The following is a 22,180-nucleotide window of genomic DNA, read 5'->3' as shown; positions in this document are numbered from 1 at the left end:
GGTTGATTTCTTTTGAATTGGGCCACAGCGAGTCATTGGATAAATGCTTGGAAAATATAATAACCGAAATCATGGACTTGAGTGGTGAAAAAAAACTAGCAAAGACAAGCTTACATCGAAGACGTCCATTTTATTGTATGTAAACTGAGGTTTTTAGAAAGCGTTAACACCTGAAAAATATTGTTTACTGGTATTTGCATCCATAGAATGATTACAGATGATCTAATGCACAAGCGTGCCTTCTTTCTTATTCACGTTGTGTGCTGTCATAGATGATCGATAGACCAGAACAGTTTTTATTTCCGACATCCCCAAACGCATCTCCGTGCAGACCGAGCAAAGGTGGCACGTTCCGTTAACGTCAAAGACATCAAAGACAATTTGATGAACTCCTCGTCGTCGAACTTGAAAAGCCAACGTTACGACACACACCTCCCACTTTGTCACACTTGGACCGTACGGCACTCGGAAGGAAGGGCAAACTAGGGGATTGCAATTGCAATTGCAATTTGCCCACAGTCCCTGAAGGGAGCAGACGTCATCCTGCGAGGCTTGTTTGGACTGGCAAGGGCACGCAAGACTGGATGTCACTTGTGTAAGTTAGCGCTAAGTAAGAGCACGGTCTTCTACTTGAGATAACCTTACAGTATGTGTGAATACTGCACATGTTGTCAGTAGAACTATGGCCGACGTCTTATGAAATTATTCCATCAAATGAAGCTAACATGACGCTAACGTTTGTCTGTCCGGGACGAGCTGGCTGCTAGTTAGCATAGCATTTGACTGTCCCGGTAGCTTGCTAGCGTTAGCCAACCGGCATATTAACCGGCCAGGCAATGTCAATATTGTGGCTAAAAGGCGACCTTATTGAGAGGAAATGTACTAGTTGGGCCTAAGCGGGGAAATAATGCACATTTGCAATGAAAATCGGAGCTCTCACGAACAGTTGATGCCACTTGAATGACGACATCAGTTGCGTTGAAGAAATCTACGTGATAACGTCACATTATTATCATATAGTATTTACGTAGCATCGGATGAGAGTCGATCAATCTCCAATAGGAACTCATGGGCCTTTTCGATTTTCCTTCTCACTTTTTCTCCCCCATACTGGAAGAGAAGAACAGAACAGAACACTTGTCGTTTGTTCTTGACTGGTTAATTCAATTTTAGCGGTTCTTATTGTGGTCTTGTGCATGTCATGTGCTTGCTGGTCGAGTCTTTGAAATGTCATTGCAGTCGTGGATGCTAATGGTAGAAAATGTCAAATGGATTTACCCATGACAATCCTTGTCGTGCAATTGCTATGATGTCAAATATGAACCAAAGTGCCAACGTAATAAGAATTCAAGCGGCGACAGAGCCATGCAACGGAGTCAAGTCCTCGCTAACTGTCTCTCTTTTAGGTTCTCGAGGTGGACTAGAAGCGCAGCCGGCCGGAGTTTGGATCGAAGAACAATTTGCAGGCTCGTCGTCCATGTGACTTTGCAGCCTTGCTGCTGCAGGTCATGGTGACATACTGAGTGGGGTTGTGTGGTGAATGGCTGTCAGCAGAGGAGGTCTTCTTGCCTTCTGGGTGGGTTGTGTCCGCATCCATGGCAGAAGGCAGCCCATCACCAAGCACATCAGGAGCCTTTGTCAGGTAATTAGCTGGCTGCAAAGAACCATTTCAACACGAACCGTTCCATTCAATGGGATGAGGGAGGAGTTTGGCATTTTTCAGATCCATCGCGTGTGTGTCTTTCAGCCAATTGAATTGCAGCGGCGCTGCCCAACCCGCCGCCCTCTCAGCAATGCATCATGGGCCCTGGCGTCGCCCAATTGCACCAGCTATCAGACGGTGAAGCAAGCGGTCGTGTCGCAGCCTTTCCGTCACGTCAGCTGGCCGCAGGGGGCCGCTTACCTGGACGACCACTGGGAGGAGCCGCTCGGCCTGCGCGCGCTGGCGCGGCCCGATGAGTGGAGCGGCCTACGCACGGTGGTGGAGATCCCGCTCTTTGGTCAGACTAGACTAGCAGAGGTTCCAGGAAGTCACAAGTCCACCGACTTTTCCTTCCTATTGACGACGGTGGACGGCAGCAGAGAGGATGACATCAGCATCGGCGGCAGCTTCCGGAGAAGCGGCGCGCACGGCCAAAATAGACAGCACGGCTGTTTCGGAAGCCTCTTTGAAGCCGAGAGTTGCCCCGCGCCCTTTGTGTACGGCTCTCGCTTTTACTGTTTCCGTTCCCCGGGAACAGAAGCCACGGCGGCCGGCGCCGGCGGCAGCGGCAGCCCGAACTCTCGGCAGGCTATTGGATTGGAGAGAAACGAGATGGAGGAGTTTCCCTGTCATCCCAACCCTGCGTATAGTCGCCGTGTAAGAACAGAGGGCTCGCAAAATGAAAGAGACAATGAAGGAGAGCAAAAGCTGGCCGTGGCATATGAAAGACTAAGGACGGAGGTAGGTAGGCAGATGCTTTCTCTGAGATAGATACGCTCCAGGGAAAGTGGCTGAATCTCTTTCCAAACAATCCAACTTCAATGCTTGTGTTGAGTTGTGCACTTGGCAGTATTACCGGTTGAATAGCTTCATGCTGCAGGCCAGGGATTCGGCAAGCCGTGTGACAACTTTCCATTCTTCTAGTTTAGTAACGAGAATGAGCATTGAGACGTGTCATCTGGGAACAAATAACAGGAGTTTTTTTTTTTTTTCATTCTTTTACAGCTTCCAAATTTCTTTCGTAAGAATCACGACTATACCATGTACTCCCGTGACGTTGAATTCATCAACGGACTTGTCAACACCAAGACCAGGTAGTGATTGAGCTTACCTTAGCTTGAGACTGTGGTCCTATTTCTTTTCTTTTGTGACTGGCCCATCCGTCCGTCTCTTGCAGGGGACGTGCGATCTACCGACTCAGCACTTCGCTGTGGCGCCTGGTGTGTCTGTTCTATTTCACCGACGTCCGGCTGGAGGTGCTGAAACTGACCAAGCACGTGGAAGACGGGACCATTAAGGCTCGCTGGAGGCTCCGGGGCCTTCCCTTCCTGACACTGATGCTTCGCTTCTACCGCAAAGACAAATCACACCTGTACAGGTAGCCCCACCCAGACTCTTTTGGGTCCATTTGAAAGCAGCCCGTCCGTCCATATGTGTCAATCTGACGGAATGGCATCTACCTGTTCCAGGTCCTATGACGCTTTCTCCACATTCTACATAGGACGCGATGGACTCATCCATTGTCATCAAGTTGAAAAGGTAAGAAAGTAGCTGCGGATGTGGCTTGGCGGCTTGGGGCTCGGTCAGGTTTTCAAACAGCAAACGTTTGTGATTGTGCAGGTGATGCCTGCTCAGCCCCCGGCCCTGCCCAGAGTCACGTCCCTCCTGGCCGGTGCTTTAGTAGCTCTGGGGGTGGAGGAAAACCGACCCGCCCTCAATCTGCTGCCCTCCCTCTTGTCATCACTGCGGCAGGTCCGAGAATGACGGATCATGTCACGCTGAAGGTCCACAAGACTGTTTCTTTGGCATTATAGGAACACTATAACGCGTGATATCGTTGCTTTTGGATTAAGTGCGCAACTCTCCCAGCTATTTGTCTGAACCAGTAACCTAACTATAACTATTTTAGGTCAACTATCACTTACTACATTTACTAACTGACCGAGTGTTGTGAAAATGCTACAACATGCAACTTTGGTTTACCATCGCCTTTCAAAGTCAATTGACTTTGGAAGGATGTTGAATTCAGTCTTCTTCCATATGTTTTCGTCCACGTTACTAGATGTTCATCATCATAGCTTCTCGCATACTGTTTCCCTAAAATACGCCGTTAAACTCCCATTTACATTGTCACTGTAGATGTTTGAAGCTTAAAAAGCTGTGAAAAAGAAACCAGCCTTCCAAACTGAATGAATCACTTCACAATTTGTTTGATATAAAAGAAACCAGTGAAGTGATTAAAAAAGGAAAAACAAAATGAACTTATTACAAAAATCACGAAACTGTTTCAAATAGACTTAGCTAGATATACTATTTAGTCTTGTGTACTTTATTTAATGTCAAATATTACTTTCCACACGAGTGCACCACTAAATTTGCTTGATTTAACTTTCGCGTGTGCTTTTTGCATGACCTTTCCCCATACAGAAATGAAGTCACGACCAAGACTTGTTCTAGTTGATATTCAATAAAGTTCCCAATAATGACAACAATTGTTGAGTCTTTCATGCTGACGTGCACATAAATGATGTCCACAATGTAAATGACGCCAATAAGTGATTAAAGCAGCTTTGGCATCCTTGTAGGGCAGGGGTGTCCAAGTCCAGTCCTCGAGGGCCGCATTCCTCCATGTTTTCCAAGTTTCCCCTCGTTAAACACACCTGATTCAATGATCGGTGGTTAGGGTTAGAGCTAGAGCTAACTAACTACCCTATGGAAGCCTTGCTCTCAGTGCAGAGAACATGTATGGTTTTATGGAACAGCTCACAAGCGACTTGCTCAGTGAAGACTCCACAGCAGATGTCATCACAACACGTTGTGTACACAAACACTTAGCAAAGTACCCAAAGTAACAAATGAAACTTACACAAGAAGAGCCCTAACGTGGCACTTGACATGTGTCAGTGTCAAATGCAAAATGTAATGTGAAAATTAGGTCAATGCACTCTCCGGTTAGAATATGTTATTTTGTAGGTATTAACAAGTAGAATAGTTTTTAATTAGTCACAATTATTTAGGCAGATAATTATGGGATATTTTGGTACACTACACGAGGTAAAAAAATAAATAAATAAATGAGAAAGTGTAGCGAACGTTTTGGTGAACGATTCTTTTGAACAAATATTTTGAGTGAACCGATTCTAAAGATTCAGTTCACTTAAAAGAACTGGAATACACATCGCTCGTACAAAACAGTGCAAGCTATCTTAGACTACCGGTCGAAGTAGCCGACTGGTTAGTGACTCGGGCTCTTGCTCGGTAAGACCTTGGTTCGATCCAAGGTGCGAGGGGGTGCTTTCGTTGTGCAATTAACCCTTTATTTATTTATTTATTCTCTTTTTTTTTTTAACCTCGTGTAGTGTACCTACACATATTGTCATATAAAGCAGTTAACCAAATGTCAGATTTTTGGCACTCGGTGTAAGCAGGGGTGTCCAAGTCCAGTCCTCGAGGGCCGCATTCCTCCGTGTTTTCCAAGTTTCCCTCGTTAAACACACCTGATCCTCACGTTCTGCAGGAGCCTGATCATTGAATCAGGTGTGTTTAACGAGGGAAACTTGGAAAACATGTTGGAATGCGGCCCCGAGGACTAGAGCTTGATACCTGTGACCTTCGACCATGATACCGTTTTACGTGATGTCGTAAATACATAAAAAATGAACGAATAAAAGAGATTTGAAACAAGAGACTTTATTTCCATCCATCCGCTTGTTGCGTGATACAAATTTGGATGTAATCTCCCCTCCTTCGCCGCATCGGGAAGCTGATCTAATACTGCTATGGAACATGATTAAAGCTCACTATAAAATGGTAAAATACAAATGGCTGACTGAAAAAACTCATCATCTAAAATAGTAAACTACAAATGAGTTAAAGCATTTTTCATCTGATGTAATGATCTCTACAACATTAGGTGGGTTTTAACATGAAGTTCAACTTTACAGCAATTTAAAAGCTAACGTAACATGTTTTATATCTTCTAAGAAAACATTTTGTATTTCATTTTCTAAACACGTTCAACTTTCCAAACGCTCACTGGCATCGAATCTTTTTCCAATACTCCCAAACTGAGAATGAGTATGTCAAATCAAAGCATCCGTCAAGGAGAGTAAGACAAATATTTGAGCACAGGAACACACACACACACACACACACACTTGACATTCTGCTACGCATCTTCTGCAGATTACGAGTCATCCGAGGAGAAAGCTCGATGCGTGTTGGGGAACTTTTGAGCGTTGTAGTCGGGATCTCCGAGCACTCGCGCTTTGATGTCCTTCTTGACCTGGAAGCAAAGACACAGAGCTTCTTTTGACACGTATCAATACACCTAAGTGGGGGAAGAAAAGTCAAGCATCACTATTAACAATCTTTCCATGGCTCATCCATCCCTCCTTGCCTGCGTGGCATATGCATCCTGCAAATCGGGACGCTGCAGCTCTCCCTGGAGGCTGTTTGCGGCCGTAACCGGCAGGGCTCCAGCAGAGCGAGCGGCTCGACGGACGGCGTCTGACAAGGAGAGGCGGGGTCCTTGGCCCTGCGTCATCTGAGGAGGGAAAGCGCGCTGCCATCACGTACCGACCGTTCCTCTCCACTGTTCCGTAAACAGTTGGGGACATTTAGAAGAACAACCATCGGGTGAGCAGAGCAAGAGCAGTGAGTTTCCTCGCCCACTCCACCATTACAGTCAGAAAATATCAAGGCGCTTTGAACGTGGGTGGACCTTTCTCCTCTTAGCGGGCATCCCGTGTAGGTAGGCGTCAGACAGCGGCGGCTGTGCTCGGAGCTTCCTTTGAGAATGCAGATCGTGCCTGATGATTGGAAGCCATTCCTGTGGAAAACATTTGCCCACGTTCAAACGTCCAATTGGAATTTGCCTTTTGAGGAGACAATGTACTGGACGTCTGGTCCATCCGCAATAAAACATTGTTTTCGGAAAGTCATTTCTTCTTTGGATAAATCAATCAAGATCATTCACTTTCTTGGACATGCCTGCCTCCATCCATCCGTCCATCCGTCCATCCATCCATCCATCCATCCATCCATCCATCCATCCATCCATCCATCCATCCATCCATCCATCCATCCATCCATCCATCCATCCATCCATCCATCCATCCATCCATCCATCCATCCATCCATCCATCCATCCATCCATCCATCCATCCATCCATCCATCCATCCATCCATCCATCCATCCATCCATCCATCCATCCATCCATCCATCCATCCATCGGTACTTACCGGTGGAAGAGACGCTGCCCACGGCTCCACCTCCCGGGTCAGCTCCGGCCGTCTGGGCGGGGTCACGGCAGATCCCAAGGTCGCGTTCTCTCGGCTGTCACCGGACCGTGCATTGGCCTCCGCTGCTGTGGTTGCTGGAGATAAAGTCTCCTCCATCTAGAACACAGATAGGAAGTGAGTGTCCTCATCTTTCCGTGATGACTGACTCACTCCACTTTGAGTTAGGTGGAAATTCATTTAGGAAGAGATAGGATGTATGCAATGGCTACTCAACTCAATTGCTTCAAGAGAAGCTTTCTATTTCACCTCTACATTCTGACTCTCAGCTGGCTCTTGTCCAGTGTCGTCGTCTGCTGCTGCTGCTGCTGCTGATTCTGCTGCTGCTGCTGCCTGGTCTTCCTGAAAAGGCATCAACGTTGAATACGGACGATGCTGCTGCGTTGAATATATTTGCAGTGGTGTAACACTACACGGCAAGCTCTCGCAGCATTTCAGTAAAGGCATCCGTCATGTTTACAACACAAAAGAACCGTCCGGCCGTCCGGCCGGCCGCTCGCTCAGTCGGTCGGTGCTTTGCGCTTACCGACGCGAGTACGACATAGCGCTGAATGTGATCCCGGGTAACTGGGTTGTGCTCCAGAATAAGATGCAACCTCATAGACATCATACTGGTCAAACAGTTCAGCAAACTGGGATTCACTTCTGAGAACATTCTCCTCTGCAAACACACAATTGAGTTCCTTGACTATTTTGGAGTCCAAACAAAAAGGCTTCTCATTACTGCAACATTCATAGATTGTGTGGCGTACTAACAATGCGGCGGTTGATGACAGCCGTCAGAGCTCTCTGTTCTCCTCCCAGACAGTACAAGTTGAGGGCAAGACACTCAAACAGACCTTGGGTGCACAGCAACAGCAGAGAGGGGCCAAAGGTGGCATCTGAAGACAAGCAAAGACAAGAGCAAACTAACGAGTCACACACCCCCCCCCCCCACAAAGTCTTCCGCTTGAAGTGACTTACCATTGCAGCGCAGCACATGTGAGGCTATCCCCGTGAGCTGTTGCCTGAGGAAAGCTAGGTTGGTCTGAACGATGTCCACTCCATCGCGTACCGCCACGTTTGACTAGGTAGGGAACAATCACGTGGCCAACGGTCACTTACCACGCTCAATACATGAACTACGCGAAAGGCTTATCGATGGATGTCCTTACAAAGCTCTCGGCAATGTACTCCTCCAGACCATTGATGAGGTCATCAGCTGCTCTCTTCATTCAGCGCAAGCAACAACAAAAAAAAAAGGAAAACCGTGATTCTTGATGACGAGCGCATCCGTCGCGACAGCACTTACAGCTACGTTAGCGTCAGTGGGCTCTTGGCCGCCGCGCAGGTAGTGATGGGTGAAGAATTCAGTCAGCTGGGGCCGGATGCGGCTCAGAGGCTGAGCATTTCCGTGAAGCAACAGCACCACGTCCACCATGGAAAAGCTCTGGCACACCAGAGACAACAGGTCGCCAAAGAAGCCTGCCGATGACAACTATTTCAAATCGGGAGCGACGGATACTCTCGGCTTATTCTTTTCTCCCTTCGTTCACACGTACCCACGGCCCCTCCCGATCCAGGTGGGAAGAGATTGCTGCTCTGAGAAAGCCTCTGAATGAACTGCGCGATGCTCTCTCCGTCGCCATGCTGTGCCCCGAGCGAGCCGCTCATCGTCGACAGCACTCCTTGCACGATGCCGGTGAAAAGCTCCGGGCTCAGAGAGCCGCCTTCGCCGCCCGTCTGCGAGACGGACTCTTCCGCCGTGTCGCCGGCAGCTGGCTACAAGATACACAAGCGAGACAAATCACGGTTAGTCTCCGAAAAAGTACTTATTGGCCACCTTTTTAATATTCCTCATTTGATTAGGCTGCCTTGTGAGCTAATTAAGAACTTGATTCATAAATGCAAAATGTAAAGCTGTTTCAACTAACCGGCACAAAGTCTGACATGTTCTGAAATAAGCCAGGCAGAGTGACAGTGATGGAGGGTGCCACTCCAGAACCTGAACCAGAAGCAAAAGCAGAACTTCCACTTCCACTTCCAGGCAGCAAAGAGCCCAGGAGTTGGGCCAGGTTTGCCCCAGCACTGCCACCTAGTGGTTGATCCACAGATACTCCCGAGCTGTTAGCCGGCGGTGGTGCCGGTGCCGATGGCGGTGGCGCCTGGCCAGTAGTGTTGACAGAGGGACCAATAGGAGATGTGGAGGATTCGGATGACTGGGAGCTGGCCGGAGATGAATAACTTGTCGTATCGCCTGGGAGAGAACATTTGAAAGCAACGATTTGTTTTTGTACTCAAACAAATGCATCTTTACCTTGCACGAGAAGCTGTCCCACCAGATTGCTGATCATCTGGGCGAGGGAGGAGCCAACTACAGGTGTGCCCTTTTCAAAAAAAAGAAAAATGTTCACTGACGGTTCCTCAACATTGGCCCCATTTCTACATATTGTATTTGATTTCATCTGTTTGTTTTCTCCCTTGACTTTCATTTCCTTATACAATGTGGCAATGTTTTGCCCCAAAATATCCACCACTTGTCACATTCACTGATGTCATAAGTCTACATTCCTCACTTCTTCTTTTTCAAGGGTGTTGTAAAAGTTGAACTCTGAAATGGCGTTGTAAACGGTGCACTCTTGTGATTGGCAACAAACCAAAATGTACTCTGTGGATGCTTTGGTGAGGTTTGCTTTTTCAATCACTGAGTTCACCTGTCCTGCTTGTTGGCCTGCTACAGGCATTGCAGCTCTGAGGTTGATGGAGGTCCCTCTCGTTCCCATAGGATGTGAGATATGGGGGGAGAACGGTGGTCTGGTGAAGATCACTCTGGCCTGAGCGGGCGGCGCCGAAGAAGCCATCCCTTCATGACCGGCTGCGGAGCCCGTCGTGTGTGTCGCTTGATTGGCTGAAGCCGCCGCCGCCGCCGCCACGGTGGCTGCTTGCTGGGAGATCTGCTGGACGATGGCTTGCATGAACTCTGGGGGCAATCCTGGAGAGTTAATAGATGGATGGATGGATGGAAAGTTGATTTTCAGCATAGCAAGTATCAATGTTACGCCAAAGAGCCACTCACCTGCTTGCACCGAACCTGTGGCATTTGGCGGTCCAGAACCTGTATCACCTGTCAATAGCAGAATATTTCAAATGCCTCAACAAGCAAAATTTGTCTTCAGTGTAAAGAAATACCATCAATGTTCATATGCATCATGACGACGGGCTCCATAGTCTGGTGGGTGATCCTGATCACCCGGGCTCCTTCCCTGGTCTCGCTGGCACGAGGAGGAGGCGGAGCCTGCGCGGAAGGGAGGTGATCTGATCGAGACGGCCGGCCAAGATTTTCCCCGGCAGGTCCTCCGTTTGCCGTTCCCACGTTTACCTTAGGAAATGCCACCAAATGATTCTGTCGGCCTTGAGCGCAATTTCCACCATTCGAATGTGCGAGCGACAACATGCCGACTCACCGGAATGGGCACGTGCGGCAGACCGGACCGGACTAGGACAGGATGGCTATGCTGAGCCACGGGCCGGAGCACATACAGGTGACGTGGAGGAGGGCTCGCCAGGTTGCAGCGAAGGTCACCCAGCACAATCAAAGCATTGCCCAGAAGACGCAGCGCATCTCCAGCCATGTTGAGAACGCGTTGATCCTCATCTCGTTCCTGCGTCTTCGATTCGTATCACATTGCATTCCTCAAATGCTTTGGACACTTCTGACATGAACACCTTTGGTACCGATTATCATCTTTTCCTTTTGCGTTATCAATCGATCACGTGAATAAGAACATGAAACATTTTCCTGCGATGAGCACGCCCTTTCTTGGTCCTTACGTTGTTGTTGTAGTCTGCCGATGTGGCCGCCCCGAGGATGGAGTGGGTCCTCTCTATGAAAGGACGTAACCTCTCCTCCACTCTCCGCACCTCAGACAGAATGGCAACAAACTCTGCTGGCCTCGGGTGACTGTGAACAAACAGAAACTCCTTCTTTGTTGGCAAGAGTCCATGAGATGCTTTCATGGCTTATCCTGCCTACTTTGTGGGTGACACTACTTACTTGGGTGGTGTGTCGGGTGCCCCTTCGGTCTGTGTTGAGGTGGATGCTGCTGCTGCTGCTGCCGCCGCCGCCGCCGCTGCATCATCGGTTTCCATGGGTAGTGATTCTTCAGCGATTCTGCCCGAGGATGACGATGCTGCTGAGGATGAAGAGGTGTGAGGCAACTCTGATTCTGCCTGTGAACTGGAAACACCCTGCAAAACAAACATGTCAATTCACCCCCATATTGCACAAATCCTAACATTCACCACGGCGACTCTTTTTTTTGGAGGGGGTGATATTGCAAAATGACCTCCAGCCTTTGGATCAGAGCGTGAGCACTCCGAAGCAGGTTCTCAGCCAGTTGCACCCTCGTCCGAGCTTCGCTCTGCACCGACTGGTCCAAATGAATCTGCACGTTCAGCGAGCCATTGCTCTACACATGCAAACACCTATCAGCTTTTGAGGATGAATGTTGCGCCATTTAAAAAGATTGGTGAGAATAATGAACCTTTACCCCTGTGCTGGCGCTGACCCGGGCATTTCTTCCAGACTCACCTAATCCAGGCATCATCTGCTGTTCAGCAGAGAAAACAAAATTCAAGTATCGAAGGCAAATGTCATTTCCCTACGTGTGTACGATATGGGCCAGTGTTGACCCAGCAGATGGCTATGAGCAGATTAGCACCTGTACGGCTTGGGGTTCCAAGAAGTTGACAGGGAGGTTGAAAGTCCCGAGCATCACGTAGCCGTTGCGATCTTGAGGTGGGGAGGCGGCGATATGACCGCTGCTGTCATCTGCCGTCCCTTCATTGGATACCTCTGCACCCCCTGAGCCAGTCCCGGTGCTTTGAGGTGGGGCACGCTCCACCAAATGAATCACCTTTCCGTGTACGTCTGAAAGAGAAAGATTGAGGGAAACGAGGCGGCGGGACTTTCATGGCATTGTGTGAAGTGAGGCAAAAACGTTTTGTTGTCACTGTCCGACACGTTGGGCTCCAACTGACACCCGTGTTGTTCGTTCATTGTTGTTTGCCTTACTTACTGTACATAGTCAGCGTTTTGTCATCTTGTAGCACTCTGCCCTGGTAGATGAGCCGCTGCTTGTCGACTGGGATCTCCACCGATGACGCGATGTGCTCCTTGAACTGCCTCACAGTCAACTAATGGACGAGGGAGGGAGAGAACAGAACGGTCAAGCAAATGTGGCATGAACCGACCGACGGACGAAGTCATTCGTGATGGCACCAGCATTACCTCGCCCCCGACTTGATAGCTCCTGCTCTGTGAATCCAGAGTCTTCACGGTGACATCAATTAGACTCGATTCCGCCATATTACAATGTTGTTCTCCACAAGTAAGAGTTAATATTGTATACTACTGGTCATTAAGGACGTTGGCAAAGCAACGCCAGTATATTTCATATGGACGGAATCATACATAAATAGAAGTGACAAGCCTTGTTATTGTTGTTAGCCTCGGAGCGAGCACGCTAACATTCCTCGCTAGCAGGAATGAGCAAAATAACGAAGACACGTTTGACCGGTTATTTTTAGCAGAAGACTAAAGTCATGCATTTGAATTATAAACCAATCAACTGCGTTTTGTTTCCAAAGTGACATGGAAGATAATTAGCGCACGCAGTTTGGTTCAAGAGGTAAGTAGCGGCCAGTTCCCAAAATAATACACGGTGACGTCAAAGGACCCCAAAAACGTCATAGGAGGCGTCTTTCGCATGCCTGAGCGTCTTTTCGTCAACCTAGCCAATTGTTTGACGTTATTTGGATTCAAAAGAAAAGAAAAGAAAAAAAAAGGTCATTTACGATCTAGGGAATAAGCGAGTTGTTCACAAATTAAATATGCAATGGATTTTCAATATTTCTACCGTGGTGCGATCACCTATTACAAGTTTAAGGATGATCTATTTGTTTTCTTGACCGTTTATGACTCGCTCGAGGACGGGGGTGTGCGTGCGTGCGTGCGTGCGTGCGTGCGTGCGTGCGTGCGTGCGTGCGTGCGTGCGTGCGTGCGTATGCGTGTCCTCTCCGACAAGTTCAGACACACGTCAGTCAAGGTGTGGCGAGTCATGGGGAGGAGGCCAGTGCCTCAAGTGTCACTGGAAATACTTTGCGGAATTTTCCCCTCATGTCTTGTTGTCACTGTGTGCCATGGCTATCTTTTGAAGGAGGCAAGTCCCAATGCGACGGAGTAGCGAGAGTGTCGACGCTGCTTGAAGTCAGTCGTATTTGGCGGACTCTGAGCCTTTTATTGCTGCAAGCGCCACCCACGGGATCGGCAGGAACGATCTCCAATGGAAATAGCCTAAAACACCTGGAAAGAGAGGTAATCAACTTTCATTCTTTCATGTATGATATGACCGCATGTTAATGAATGCATGTCTGTGGCAAAAATCGACGAGTTACTATTTGTTTGTCACCCTACACTACACTACACTACACTACACTTTAGCTTCAAGTAAAGCCAAGGTGTGACAGTCAAGCATTCTGCTCAAATAAGTGCCATGAATGCTTGAATCATGTTCGTCATTTCTGATGCGGTTCATTTCGACAAAGTTGATATATGGCCAAACCACGACGTGAACAATTCCGACTCTGGCTTCACTTGTTTGTGCAACTCTTTCTATGACTCATTATTCCATGTGAACACTTCCCCAAACGCCAACAATCATTCATTCAACAGCCTGCGCCTCGACTCGACTCTCTCCGCACCTTAACCTATTTCTCTTCCCCTTCTTCTGCTGCTGCAGCTCCTTCCATTCCCTGCCCCTTACGACCGACCGACCTACCTACCTACCTACCTACCTACCTACCTACCTACCTACCTACCTACCTACCTACCTACCTACCTACCATCTCACATGGCCAGTCTGCGGAGATTCAGCTCCGAGGGATCCCTCCTGGATCTTGATTCCTTCCCATGGAGGAAGACGGAACTAAAGAGAGCAGAAAAGGACACGCGCCGAGAATCCGGCACATACTCACTTGATGTTGCTCAAGTCGAGCTAGATGGAGAGCAGCGTCCGACCGTTCAGGAGCCAAGTACCAAGAGAGAACTTGTTAAGGAGGTCAGCGTCAGTGTGGAGGACCTGAGAGAGCTGGACAAAAAGAGCAAGAGCCACCTGGACGTTTGTGGCTTCGGCGAAGGCTATCGGGCCTATAGTGACGGCCAACTGGCCCCGGCTGCAAAGGGAAGCACGGAGAGTGTCGAAAGAGATGAGCTACCTTCGCCGTCCGCTTCACTTTTCTCCCGTCCATTTTCGCCTAAATCTCCGCATCGGCACCAGCATAAGGCCAAACTTTCAGCAGCGAAACTGCACCTGAAGAATCTGTTTGGCCAGGTAGCTCCCAAATTTAGACTTGCTTGGTGAAGTACTCCCATGTTAATGATGCGATGTATTTCAGAGTCCCCATTCCTCAAACTCCAACCTTTCAAACACAGAACCCAAAGACAGGTAAGACTGTTACGATCGATATCTTGTGACTTCGGATTCGGGCTGCACGCTTGGGCTTAAAAAAAAAAACACAAAAAGCCCACGTCTAATTACCGGTGAATTTTTTTCACACTATGGCTCGTCTCTTTCGCGTCCACAGTGCCAAAGAGAGGCGGTCGCGCCTGCTCTTCATGCGTCAGTGGAGCCAGGTGGGCCACAACAGGAGGCACGCATTAAGTCGAGAAGAACTTGAAAAATGGGGCGAGTCCCTGGACTACCTGCTGGCCAGTCCCAGTGAGTACATACTCATCTGCTGAAAAATCTTAATAGCCCCTCATTTCCCTGATTGAGCTTTTTCTGTTGTTGTTGTCGTTTTTCCTCTCTCTGGAATGCGTATCCACCTCAATTATTTCCTGTATCCTTGTGAGATCATCTCATAAACACACTTGGCCTCAGTGAGCCTTTGAAAAACATCACGTATGTTGCGAGTACAGGTTTCGTTAGCGTGACTACTAAAACAGAGCTCGGAGAAAACCTTTCTACAGAGGGCTCATGAAACGTAAAAGGCTGAAGCGAGCAAGCCACAGATTTATTTGTGTCCATTTTATAACCTAAAAAAGTTCAGACTAGTGACTTACACTTACGCCAAACCTGTAATCTAGTGAAAGCTTAAGTCTGAAAGTGAAAGTGTTGCTTGTTAACATCTGTTGTTAAAGTACGTAGCTAAATAAAGTCTTTCAGCCAGCCAGCCAGCCTGCTGCTGCTGCTGCTGCTGCTGCTTGCTTCTATGAATTAGCTAAATAAAGTCTTTCAGCCAGTCAGCCAGTCAGCCAGCCAGCCAGCCAGCCAGCCAGCCAGCCAGCCAGCCAGCCAGCCAGCCAGCCAGCCAGCCAGCCAGCCAGCCAGCCAGCCAGCCAGCCAGCCAGCTAGCCAGCCTGCTGCTGCTGCTGCTGCTGCTGCTGCTTGCTTCTATGAATAGATTTGATAGTGAGCACCTCCACTGTTCTAAATTGCTTTAGTCTGTCCCAAAGCCTTTCCTGTTGGAACTTGAGCTGGAAGGTGGTGCAAGATGTGAGATGTCCAAACCTCTTGACGACCTATTCCAATCACAAATCCAACTTCCAAGTAGGCATCACTTCAGGCCCTTGTGACTTCGTATCAGTGCAAAGTGGGAGTTGGAACTTGCACACGAGGTGACTCAGTGCTGTATCAGCTTGTTAGCCCACAAGTGCATCATGCCAGGTGGCCCGTCATGCTCCATACTCATCAAAAGTGGAGATGGAACACTTCTCGTTCTGGTTGCAACTGATACATACTCTCATCTTTCTCCTTCTCTCAGCCGGCCTTTCGGTGTTCGGGGCATTCCTCCGTTCCGAGTTCAGCGAGGAAAACCTGCAGTTCTATCTGGCCTGTGAGCAGTACAAACAATCGTCCCACAACTTCAGCTTGCAGAGGAGGGCAAAGGACATCTGCGACACTTACATCCGACCCGGTTCGCCTCGGGAGGTACGGGCGGGCCTGCTTGTCTGCTCGTTCTGGCTGCTCGTGTACTTACTTTTGTCTTGATCCAGGTGAACATCGATAGCAAGACCAGAGATCTGACCATCCGTCTGCTGCGGGCTCCCTCTCGCACGTCTCTGTCCCTCGCGCAGAAGCGCATCTACTCGCTGCTGGACACAGACTGTTATCACCGCTTCATCCAGTCCAACATCTACCTCTCTTTACTCCAGGAGGCCGACTAGCAGAGCAGAGCAGAGCAGAGCAGAGCAGAGCAGAGCAGACGCATTTTGATTGCAGAACGCCATGGCCTTGGATACTCCCACACCAAAAGGACTACTAGAGCAAGAATAATCATGTCATAATAAAAACACAAGAATAACAAATGAGATAAAAGACTGCTCTGAGAATAAAGCCTTTTTTTTTTAAAATAAATTTGCTGATATTCTACGAATCTAGAGACTGCCCTATATGAATTGGGTTATACCATTACACCGTATAATAATTGTAAAAAAATGTAGTTCATTTTGAACTTCATCTGAATTCAAGCGCTCGTACCGATGCTTCGGGTGATTTTGTAAAACACCAACTTTGCGGGGATAAAGTGAACCACATTCACGTGCGGAATTCTGAACTCTTTTGTGCAGCTCTTTCTTCTTGGGTTGGAAAAGGAAACGCTCACCCATTTCCATGAGCCTTCAAAGTGCGCGTGCAGCTCTTTAATCATTAAACGCCTTCCGTGTCGCTGCCTAATGTATGCCATTCCTCATTCACTTAGACAATTTCTTTTACCAATGGAGAGGAAAAACAGGTTTAGCCAGACTATTTCTCTTCTCGGTGAGAAGCTACTAGAAATGAAAGTCTGGTTGTTAAAGCTACACATGGTGCATTGCATCATACATTTGCCATCATTGTTAGGAGTTGCTGCAAAAGCAAGCACTTGTGCTCAGCGGCATCCGTTGAAATACTTTAAGCGAGCGAGCCACTGAGCCATTTCGTGTGCTCAAGAATGAGTGACAGTGCATGGGAAAATGCCTCAGGGTCTGTCTGCCTGTCTGCTTGTCTGCCTGGCTGGCTGGCTGGCTGGCTGCCTGCCTGGCTGGCTGCCTGCCTTGCCCGCCTTGCCTGCCTTGCCTGCCTTGCCCGCCTTGCCTGCCTTGCCCACCTTGCCTGCCTGCCTGCCTTGCCCGCCTGGGTTTGTCTCCTGTCAGCTTCAAACCGAGTGACAAAGGTCTTACAACTCGCTTACTTTTCTTTCAGTAGAGTCAAGTGTAAGTTTGAGAACATTCTACTTGTCCGTACTTTTCTCTTTCCAACTTACGTGTCACCCCAAAAATAGGATTCCAGGACAAAGTTGAATCTGTCTTTCCGGCCCTTGACTGTTACCAGTGATTTACACCTTGTTTAAACGACAATTTGAAGGTGTGTCAAATCATTTTTTTTCCCCCAACCGAGAAGAAAAGCAGGAGTTTAGGTTGATCAAGTAAATACAGAAATGTTCATTGGTATGAAACATTTATGATGGCATTTATTGGTATAAAAACAACAGTCAAAAGTATAAAGCAAGTAGCCTCCCTCACTGGTTACCAATGAGTGGTTTTTTTTTTTGGGGGGGGGGGGGGGTAAGTTTTGTTTTACTCTTAAAAGGGCTAACATTTTTAAGACAATTTGTAGAGAAATGTGTGAGTTGCCTCCAACTTGACATTCTGATGACTTTTGACAAGTAGCAGCAGTTCCACATGCTTGACATGTCCAACTTGACACAGCTCATAGTGGAAAATGTTTCAAATAGTTATGGTCCAAACGCTCAAAAAGTCAAATGTGTTTTATGTTCCATGCTGGTGCGCGCACACACACACACACACACACACCACCTCTGCTTCAAGAAAAACCACCTCGGCGCTCCAGCACACTTGCACAAAGCTTTATTTTACTGTAATTTATAATCCTGCCACACCTCCTCCGCAAGACATCTAGCTCAGGTAATTGGAGCCTGGTTTCTCAGGCATCGTTGTTTGTGTTGCTCCCCCTTACGCCCAAATTCTGGGTGAAGTGCATCTCAACGTTTTGGACCAAGCTCGAACCCTCGCTGTACGTGTTGTTAGGACGCTTCTGGTTCCTGCCTATTGCTTCCTTCCTTGGATTTGGGGGTGCATCAGGGGTGTTCCTGAGATGACAGATATACACATAAACTGGGAATATGGAAAATGGATGGACACTTAAATGGGGCGAGAGTCAAGTCAAGTTCATTTGTATAGCCCTGAATCACAAACAGTCTCAGGCCTATGAAAACGAGGGCATCATAGACACACAATATTAAGATCATAAGCTTACCGCCCGCTTTACTGTGTCCGCCGTTGCAGGCAAGCAGGACCTGAACAATTCAATCAACCCGGCACGTCTTCGAGGTTCTGATGCTGAGTTGCGTGCATAATTGCATCCAACAACGGAACATTTCTCCACTTCTGCATCCTTGAGTTGTTTGGACAACAAAATTGTCTCCGAGTAAAAAAGATGGCGGATTTGGCCGCATCCGTTATCTTGTTTAGTAGTGCCACCGCCCCAATGACCGTGACGTCAAAGATAATAATAAGTCACAGATAAAACAAGGTAACAGATGAAAATACTTATGAGAAAACGGATCAACGGCGAACGGCGTAAATAGTATACCCCAGAAGAGGACAACTTCGGGAGGGATACGTTCAACTTTTCTCCCGAGACTCCAAGTGCACAATAAAATGTATTTAAATGCAAGAAAAGTGGATTTTCTTTCCATGATATGTCTGCTTACGCAAGAGACGGACGGGGCTATGCTAAACTCCTGTTATCCTATTCCATTTTCTCGAAAAATAGATAGCCATCTCTTTTGCAGCTTCGGCGTACTCGCCAATGTATCACTAACCAATCAACGGACTCCTTTTTGAGTAGAGTCGCAAAAGTAACCAATCAAAACCAAGAAACTGCTTACCCACAATGCAAAACGCAGCATTTTACCAGCCTCCAAATACATTCACATATTAACACAACCGCAACCACTGTGAACTTTGTCATCTCCGTCTTAGTATTAATAATATTACCAACAATTTTATACCATTTTAAATATTATTCACCAACTTTTGCTTAGACTGTGACACCGCGACAGAGAAACGTTTTACCAGTGAACATAGAAGAACTGCAACCGAGTGTACGTTAAAAAGGGCTTCAATAACGTCAGTGTTTCGGATGACGACCTTAACGGGAAGTTGTTCGCGGAATCTAAATCAAGAGATTTCGGAAGCACAATTTTTGCCTCTGGGAAAACTGGTAACCGATTGTTCCGGTGTCCCGCTCTATGATGGTAAATGACCAAACCGGCCGATGCTGGCACGTCTGCATCGCAGCCGCACTGCGCCTCAACCAATGGCGAAGGAGAACATTGAATCAAGGCCGAGGTGTGTTCATGTTGGACACTGCAGACTTGAACGAAGCACCAAAATCCCTCATCTGAATTGAGCGTTCCTGATCGCAGATGTAATTTGATGAGACAAGAGAAACCATTTCAATCAGACATTTATTGAAGACAAAAGAATGAAAAACACATCAAACAAAACGCATGCAACACAAGTCAATTTTCTAATGATGTATTCTAACATCAAGCTTAAAATTTGTTGGCAAAAACCTTCGGCACAACTTGCATATGAAAGAAAAAAGAAGCATTTTTGTCCTAACAAAATGATCCGCTTGGCTCACTTGACTGAGAACAAGTATGCCTAGACATTTCGAAGAAAAGTCCATACTGTCAATGCTCTAGCAGATGTCTGTAAATAAATTCTCACGAAGCGACTGCATCCGCCTTTACTAGGAAAGCGGGTCCGGTATGGTTAACATCAGTTCGTCCTGTTCTGCCGAGAACTCTGCTGATTTCCACTGACAGTCAATGAGAGCATCATACAGTTCTTCGCTATTCTGGAAGAACCTTTTGTTGGTTTCCACCACATCCAGCTCTGCTGATGGATCTGCAACACAGACACTTTCTGACTGAAACACACCACGACAGTAATGAGTTTGTGATGGATCTGAACAAACCTTCGAGTCCATCGTCCTGAAGATCGATTTCCTGGAAAGAGGAAAACGAGAAAAAAAAAAACCGATGTCAGAATTGCTATTTACAAAATAGGCACGTCGGATTCCAAAAACGGAAAGGAGAGCTTACCTGCGATTGGGCGTACTGCGAGTAATCGTACTGCGGGTACGTGTAGCCGTACGTCGCTGCCGTCTGATCGTAGCCCCAGGAGGAGTAATAGTTAGGATAGGCCTGCTGCTGGTACTGGCTGTACTGGTCGTACGGTGGCGTGTAGCCGGTGCCTGTCGGCCATGCTTTGGTCTCGGGCTGCAGCGGTCTGTTCCTTAAACTGCAGCAGGCGCACACACACAACCGACCGCACGTGTCGGGAAATACCATTCAGGCATGAAATACTTCAGTACATGTTGACAAATGTCACGTAGAGAAGGAGAGCAACTCAAACGCGTTACATTCCTGTCAAGTTGGCAACGTTCGACAATAACGTGGAGCGGTGACTGAACCGTTTGGGAAAAGCAACCAATCAAACGACTTGAAATCACGCTGCAGATTAGATGGTTGACGAACGCAATTGGCGAAAAACAAGAGCATTTGCTCCGGTCGTTGGATATCACTTTGGAGTTCCATAACAACGCCGTGCAAAAAGCATTCTGAAACCAACGTACTTGCTGGCTGCCAAGCTGAGTCGCAGGGGTTTACCCCCCAATCCCACAGCTCCTTGACACTCATCAAGTGCGCGTTTCTGCAGGCGCTCGTCCGGGAACTGGACAAAGCCGCAACCCCTACAGCAAAACACGCAACGTCTCAATCGCATTTTTTTTTTTTTCCCGTTCCCCCACGTTTGACATTCTCGACTTACTTGGAGTTTCCCATACTGTCCAGCACCACTTTTCCTCCCCGACAGGAAGGGAATCGATTGTAGAAGAACTCGTACAACATTCCATCGTCGACCTCCGGAGTGAGATCTCCCACAAACAAAGAATACATCTGACTACAAAAGATGAAGCGGGATCAATTGTGATGTGTCAACAACAAAATGGATGGTAGGTAGGCCACTTTCAAATCTTCACTTCGACTCACCCTGTTTCTTGTTTGCCAAAAGTGGCTCGGTTTAACTTGAATCTTGTAGGCTGCGGGACAAATAAGTGCAACGTGTTACCCGATCAGAAATAATGACAAACTCGCCAACAATTCTTCATACCGGACTGGCTCCTGGTAGAGATTTCCCGTTTATTTTGCGAAGACACCTTTCAGCTGTGGCCTCATCGGCCATTTCCACAAAACAATAACCTAATGCACTGCTGGATGGTGGCGCACTGTCAAAGGGCAAATTCGAATCACATGTACAGTAACAACAAGAACTCGACGGAAGCTTAGACACTCACCCTGGAACTTTGCTGCGTATGATCCGAACACTGACGGCCTGCTCACCCATGGTAGAAAAGGCTCTGGTGATGAACTTCTCGTCCATATAAGCATCCAGCTACAGAGCAGCATAGAAACTAAATTCAGATAACGAGCAATTCAATGCTCAGGTCACATGTAGTCAGTCATCTATTGCTATTGGTGCGAGCTGCTGAGAGCTGCTGACGTTGGCGACGAAGTAAGTGAATACAACACGTTGAAAGAGCAAATTGTGAGAGTTGAAACAAACGTGCAGAAAATTCACAACGCTATCGTATATACTTAATGACAGAAAGGGCTCAACACATCGTTTTAATGGCGCATAGTTAGCTGTTGCTAGCATGGTGCGCCCGCGTTGAGCTTAGCTAACGTGACCATCTGGCCGCATTTCAATATCTCCTCTAATACTTCCCCCCCAAAAAAGAAGATATGACCTTACATTCCCCATCCATAATGTACTCATGGTGTGGTCGACAATACAGGATTTGGAACTGGAGTCTACAAGCCAAAGGAAGATGGAAATAAAAGTATTAGCGCCCACATGCTAACAAGAAGGCGCGCTAGCGCAGACGTGCTAGCATCGCTAGCTGTACGAGTCGACGTCAGTCAACGTGCCGGAAATGCCTGACTCGGCCCGCTTCTTCTTCTTCTTTTGATCTGGCCTAACACACTTTGGTTGCACAGTGCCACCTACTGTACAAGAATTACCAAAGCATTTGGCAGTCTGTGATGGCTTCCTTCACTCGAGTTCAT

General features: G+C 47.7%; 4 protein-coding genes, 1 long non-coding RNA gene and 1 other non-coding gene across 21 annotated transcripts; 3 read left to right on the top strand and 3 right to left on the bottom strand.

Moving 5' to 3' along the window:
• The first annotated feature begins 400 nt into the window (after positions 1–400).
• On the top strand, positions 401–4,194 carry c19h6orf136 (chromosome 19 C6orf136 homolog). Of its 2 annotated transcripts, none has more exons than XM_049751309.2 (7): positions 401–595; positions 1,407–1,642; positions 1,748–2,443; positions 2,708–2,796; positions 2,880–3,080; positions 3,172–3,241; positions 3,323–4,194. In XM_049751309.2, the coding sequence occupies exons 2-7, from the start codon at positions 1,541–1,543 to the stop codon at positions 3,464–3,466; spliced, it is 1,302 nt and encodes a 433-aa protein (XP_049607266.1). In that variant the 5' UTR covers positions 401–595; positions 1,407–1,540; the 3' UTR covers positions 3,467–4,194. The 2 variants fall into 2 exon arrangements, with proteins under 2 accessions (XP_049607266.1, XP_049607267.1); XM_049751310.2 differs by having other exon boundaries at positions 401–610.
• Positions 4,195–5,372: 1,178 nt separating this feature from the next.
• On the bottom strand, positions 5,373–12,961 carry bag6l (BCL2 associated athanogene 6, like). Of its 11 annotated transcripts, none has more exons than XM_049750467.2 (24): positions 12,273–12,957; positions 12,061–12,178; positions 11,704–11,912; positions 11,533–11,592; positions 11,329–11,451; positions 11,037–11,230; positions 10,814–10,943; positions 10,447–10,650; positions 10,172–10,361; positions 9,697–10,106; positions 9,300–9,369; positions 9,078–9,239; positions 8,917–8,987; positions 8,545–8,764; positions 8,295–8,467; positions 8,158–8,211; positions 7,967–8,069; positions 7,760–7,884; positions 7,530–7,664; positions 7,253–7,345; positions 6,947–7,102; positions 6,426–6,533; positions 6,102–6,248; positions 5,373–5,987 (listed from the first exon to the last, which is right to left on the bottom strand). In XM_049750467.2, the coding sequence occupies exons 1-24, from the start codon at positions 12,348–12,350 to the stop codon at positions 5,889–5,891; spliced, it is 3,432 nt and encodes a 1,143-aa protein (XP_049606424.1). In that variant the 5' UTR covers positions 12,351–12,957; the 3' UTR covers positions 5,373–5,888. The 11 variants fall into 11 exon arrangements, with proteins under 11 accessions (XP_049606424.1, XP_049606425.1, XP_049606422.1 ...); XM_049750468.2 differs by having other exon boundaries at positions 8,917–9,239; positions 9,697–9,962; positions 10,059–10,106; positions 12,273–12,953; XM_049750465.2 differs by having other exon boundaries at positions 8,917–9,239; positions 9,697–9,974; positions 10,059–10,106; positions 12,273–12,950.
• Positions 12,962–13,055: 94 nt separating this feature from the next.
• Positions 13,056–16,581, top strand: si:ch211-152p11.4 (regulator of G-protein signaling 8). Of its 3 annotated transcripts, none has more exons than XM_049750490.2 (7): positions 13,056–13,358; positions 13,783–13,837; positions 13,886–14,373; positions 14,438–14,487; positions 14,627–14,760; positions 15,806–15,972; positions 16,038–16,581. In XM_049750490.2, the coding sequence occupies exons 1-7, from the start codon at positions 13,161–13,163 to the stop codon at positions 16,206–16,208; spliced, it is 1,263 nt and encodes a 420-aa protein (XP_049606447.1). In that variant the 5' UTR covers positions 13,056–13,160; the 3' UTR covers positions 16,209–16,581. The 3 variants fall into 3 exon arrangements, with proteins under 3 accessions (XP_049606447.1, XP_049606448.1, XP_068505057.1); XM_049750491.2 differs by having other exon boundaries at positions 13,091–13,358; positions 13,783–13,833; XM_068648956.1 differs by lacking the exons at positions 13,056–13,358; positions 13,783–13,837 and having other exon boundaries at positions 13,844–14,373.
• A 1,290-nt stretch (positions 16,582–17,871) lies between these two features.
• LOC125986692 (uncharacterized) lies at positions 17,872–19,131 on the bottom strand. The gene is made up of 2 exons (XR_007487741.2): positions 18,298–19,131; positions 17,872–18,130 (listed from the first exon to the last, which is right to left on the bottom strand). It is a non-coding gene; the product is annotated as an uncharacterized lncRNA (long non-coding RNA).
• A 23-nt stretch (positions 19,132–19,154) lies between these two features.
• Positions 19,155–19,290, top strand: LOC125987578 (U11 spliceosomal RNA). Its single transcript, XR_007488053.1, has one exon. It is a non-coding gene; the product is annotated as a U11 spliceosomal RNA (small nuclear RNA).
• A 209-nt stretch (positions 19,291–19,499) lies between these two features.
• LOC125986685 (tRNA selenocysteine 1-associated protein 1) lies at positions 19,500–22,068 on the bottom strand. Of its 3 annotated transcripts, none has more exons than XM_049750493.1 (9): positions 21,867–22,066; positions 21,409–21,506; positions 21,225–21,339; positions 21,104–21,153; positions 20,883–21,014; positions 20,689–20,805; positions 20,156–20,354; positions 20,029–20,059; positions 19,500–19,958 (listed from the first exon to the last, which is right to left on the bottom strand). In XM_049750493.1, the coding sequence occupies exons 1-9, from the start codon at positions 21,888–21,890 to the stop codon at positions 19,801–19,803; spliced, it is 924 nt and encodes a 307-aa protein (XP_049606450.1). In that variant the 5' UTR covers positions 21,891–22,066; the 3' UTR covers positions 19,500–19,800. The 3 variants fall into 3 exon arrangements, with proteins under 3 accessions (XP_049606450.1, XP_068505059.1, XP_049606451.1); XM_068648958.1 differs by having other exon boundaries at positions 21,409–21,525; positions 21,867–22,065; XM_049750494.1 differs by lacking the exon at positions 20,689–20,805 and having other exon boundaries at positions 21,867–22,068.
• Between the last annotated feature and the right edge of the window lie 112 nt (positions 22,069–22,180).

The sequence above is a fragment of the Syngnathus scovelli genome, chromosome 19 (genome assembly GCF_024217435.2).
Source record: "Syngnathus scovelli strain Florida chromosome 19, RoL_Ssco_1.2, whole genome shotgun sequence".
In the NCBI taxonomy this organism is placed as follows: domain Eukaryota; kingdom Metazoa; phylum Chordata; class Actinopteri; order Syngnathiformes; family Syngnathidae; genus Syngnathus; species Syngnathus scovelli.
Note: the sequence above shows the minus strand (reverse complement) of the source record. Positions and strands in the feature narration are given on the sequence as shown.